This window comes from Electrophorus electricus, chromosome 12 (genome assembly GCF_013358815.1).
Source record: "Electrophorus electricus isolate fEleEle1 chromosome 12, fEleEle1.pri, whole genome shotgun sequence".
Classification (NCBI taxonomy): Eukaryota; Metazoa; Chordata; class Actinopteri; order Gymnotiformes; family Gymnotidae; genus Electrophorus; species Electrophorus electricus.
In genome coordinates, this window is record NC_049546.1 from 1897213 (window position 1) to 1901390 (window position 4178).

A 4178-nucleotide genomic window follows, 5' to 3' on the forward strand; every position below is an offset into this window, starting at 1 on the left:
ATAATGTGTCTAAACTGCATCACATTCAGTCATTATCCCGCCTCCTCCTCCAACCTGCTGCTCCTGGTTTGCACTTCCCTGTTAACTGTCTGTTTCATTTCTCCTGTATTTGTCCATGCTGCGCTCCATTTTAAATTTAAATTTAACCGGAACCTTGTTGATTTATCAGGGCTCTGTTTTGTACAGTGTGTGTTTAGGCCACCTGTGCAACAGAATAAAGCAAGGACTTGGCTGGTTGATTTGTTGGATTGACTTGATTGATTGATTGATTGATTGATTGATTGATTGATTGATTGATTGATTGATTGATTGATTGAATGATCAGTCGATCTTGTCTGTGCTGTACAGATGATGAGGTACAGGCAGACTGCAAGCCTGCTAGCCAGCTGAAGCAGAGCCAGACACACACCACTCTGCCTGAAATGAGTTCTCACCACCAGAGGGCGCTAACAGCCAAACTTTACACTTTATTATGCACTGCTTTACAAGTCAAATTACATTGTTTAGTCTCTCAAGTAAATATTCCTGTGTTTCAAGATCTTAATGTGTAATATTATTAGCTTTAATACATTTTGTGGAATGTAATTGTGTGTATGTATATATATATATATATATATATATATATATATATATATATATATATATATATATATATATAAACTTTTCATTATCTTGATTGTGTGTGGGTGTTTCAAAGAAGTATTTTGAAAAGAAGTAAAATATACATTATTCATAAGGTTAAAAATCTCCCTGTGAAGAACTCATTAGTTAGGACCACCACTGAGTTCATGAAAATATGAAATCTTGGGATAGTCTACATACCTACAGCGTGAAAAACAACGGGTTTTGTTTTATAGTTAAACACATTGTCACACCAGACTGTAACAAACATTTTTATTCTTAATACAACCATTCCTGTGATAAAATACAAAACATTCTTTCCTCAGCATGCATTCGTAACAGTTAACGTTTGTCTGAATATTAAAATCCTGCAGCAGTAAAAAAAAACAAAAAAAAACAACAGAATCTTGTTAGTGTGCGACACTGCGCCTGCAGAGACTATTAGAAGAAGGCCTGGTAGGCAAGCAGGTAGCCGTCATTGTACATGTACAGCTTCCTGTCGTTGGGGTTGTAGTGGAGGTTGGCCACTCCAGCCGAGACCTTCTCCAGCGGCAGCTCCAGGGTATTGTCCTCTGAGCCTGTGTTGGTGTCGAACGCGTAGAAGACCTCCTCCCTGTACGTGTCCACGAAGCGTGTGGCGTACAGCACCCCGCAGGCCATGAAGGCGTTGGTTATGGAGCGCTTGAACAGCCGCGTCTTCCACGTGTGAGTGATGTTGAAGGTCTCCCTGTCCACTCGGCTAAGGACGAGGTTGCCGTGGTTCCCCTCCGTGGCGTATATCACCCAGATGCCCTGGTGGTCAGCCGCGAGGTCGACATCCGTCCAGTCGCGGCAGGTGTAGTAGCAGTACGGGAACTTGTTGTTGATGCCCGCATCCGGGATCTTCAGGCGCTTCGTCTGCTTGGTCTGCAAGTCAAAGCTGCAAAGTTCTGGCGTGTTGTAGCACTGGAAGTATACCACCCTGTCGTAGAGCACCGTGCCGGGGCCCTGGATCGCGTTGCTGTGGCTGTGTGAGGGGGCCACAGATTCGTCCCTGTAGTCCCTGCCTGACATGAAATCCTCATAGTTCTTGTACAGCCGCATGGTGTTGCCATGCTTGTGGCTGCTGACCAGCGGCTGGACCCAATACGTCCCCACGTCGCTCAGGCTGGTGTCACGGCCCCAGGCGCCCGAGATGTATGACTTACTGAACGGGTTCAGCTTGGTGATCAAGGGAGAGCTGATGTTCTTCATAATGCGCTGAGAGCATGAGCCTACAAGACACAGGAAACAGCACTAGAGCAGGTCCGCTCACTGGAACTGCCTGAGAACCATTGGGTCACACTGATCAAGGGCAGATCTATTTCTTAGCCTGGTACTGAAGCACTGAGCTCAATAGAGAAACCTTCCCCATAGACATACAGAGAAACGGTAGCGCATATAGTACTGAATAAATGTAGTCAGGTAAAGGCTTGTGTGGCCTCTTTTAAACTGACCTGCAACAGATATTTGCAGATTGCTTTTTGCTTGTTCGTGCACTTTATTAATCATCAGATTATTGTACAAGCTCAAGGTGTAACAGAACGAGACGTGCTAGCAAAACTGCATGATTAACCATGACAAACAGATGATGATAGTGTGACACTCAAGCGCCACCTGCTCGCCCCCTTCAGAAATGCATAGAGACCATTTTGGCTACCACATGTAAGTCAGTGGGACAGTGACCTCAGGTTGAAGCAAACGCTTTCCTCTGAAGTGGAGAAGCAAGACCTAGCGTACTTACTCCTGAAGTCATCCGGAATGGTCCGGCAGGTCTGCGCTCGGTTACTGAGGAAACGCAGCCTCTCCCTCACCGACTCCAGGTTGAAGATGTTGTCCTTGTACATCCTCTCCACATCCTCCTGAAGCTTCAGCAACTGAAACACAAACACTAGCTTCCTTAACCCATCAGTTACGACCGCTTGCACTCTCTATGCATTATACGATTTCCTGCACGTATCGTTTGATCCACTTTGACCTAACGTATTGTTCTGCCCTCCCTCCCCTCCACTAAGTGCAGTGCCACACCTCCTTGCCTATCTTGTGCGTCTCTGCGCCAGGCCTGTCCAGATGTGTCGCGCTGACCAGCTGCTGGAGCTCCTGGAGCTCCTGGCTGAGCTGGCGCAGGTGCAGGCTGTTGTACTGGCCACTCGATTTCAGGTACTGGAATTTCTGCAGACGTGTCGTCACATCCTCCAGCATCACCTTCAGCTTTGGCAGCTCGGCGTTGGTCGTCACGGTCTGCCGGTGGGAGCGAACATAGTCGGGCAGGGACATTTCGGCTGGCTTTGTTCCGGAGCTGCAGCCACTCGCTACAATCCGGCAGCAGAACCTGGCAGCGATCGCACCTGCGGCTGATGCCGACCCAGTGAGTTTCTGCTGTAACTTGTGCGTGTGCCTGACTACTATGGGCTTTGTGCCACATGTCCCTCAGGAAAAAGGGTGTAAGCCTCACACTGCTGCTGTTCTGCTGCAACACCTTACCACACCTGTCACAAGCCCATACAAATTATGGCACAACTAATGACACAACACCTCAAGACAGCTATTAGCTAACTACCAGCTGTAGTGTCTGGGCCACAAATCAAACTGTGCATTCAGTTAATTCTGGTACCATCAAAAAAAGTATGAAATCAAGAGAGATTGGTCTGCTACCAATACTGCAAAAATTCTGTGCATCCCTGGTGTGTTTCTCCTGCATGGTGTGTTTCTCCTGCGTGGTGTGTTTCTCCTGCATGGTGTGTTTCTCCTGCGTGGAGACTGACCTGAGTTTGGAGCTTACGCACAGCGTCTCCACAGCTCTGAAGCAGCAGAGAGACTGCCTCATATTTTACAGCAGGAAAAGCCCAGAGATTACTGTTCACCTCACACACACACGAGCCATTGTTCTCCTGGCCCTGAACTCTCTGAGAATGGACCGGCTCCTGGTACATAAACACACACCATAAATGGAGAATACTGCACACTGAATTATGTTGAAAAGTTACATATATGCAGTGTTTAGCATGATATATTACATCACAGTTATACATATGCACAAAACAGTTTTGAGATTATATTAATAACAACATTTTATTTGTAAGTGCTTTTCAAGGCTCCCTGTGGCAATGTACAAGATTTCAAAGATGTTTCTCTTTAGGGCATATATAAATATATGTTGTTGTTATACATAGTTTTGCTGTAGTTTTTAAAAAATGTAAAGATATTTTTATTTTATTTATTTAATGAATATTCACAAATGTAAAAAATCATTTTAAAATATAAAATTACACATTTAATACACAACTTTCAAATTGCATACTTGACTGGCAAGCTTCCCACCATGCAGGACTGCTTGCTTGTTAACCGCTGTGAGACATCAAATCCTGCAGTCGTTCAGTTTCAAAGAGTTGCTATTTGGAATGAAATAACACCGTCTAAAGCTTCTTCCACTTACTATGTGACGTTCTGAGCAAACAGTCAGTACTTACAGAGGCAGTAAGAACCAGCAGGAGCAGGAACATGGTTGTGTGCTGAGTGATGTCAGAGTGTGGAGGTGT

General features: G+C 45.3%; 1 protein-coding gene across 1 annotated transcript; it reads right to left on the reverse strand.

Moving 5' to 3' along the window:
• Positions 1–879: 879 nt before the first annotated feature.
• On the reverse strand, positions 880–4178 carry si:ch211-194m7.8 (olfactomedin-4). The gene is made up of 5 exons (XM_027029235.2): positions 4110–4178; positions 3405–3563; positions 2668–2880; positions 2384–2516; positions 880–1874 (listed from the first exon to the last, which is right to left on the reverse strand). The coding sequence occupies exons 1-5, from the start codon at positions 4140–4142 to the stop codon at positions 1063–1065; spliced, it is 1350 nt and encodes a 449-aa protein (XP_026885036.2). The 5' UTR covers positions 4143–4178; the 3' UTR covers positions 880–1062.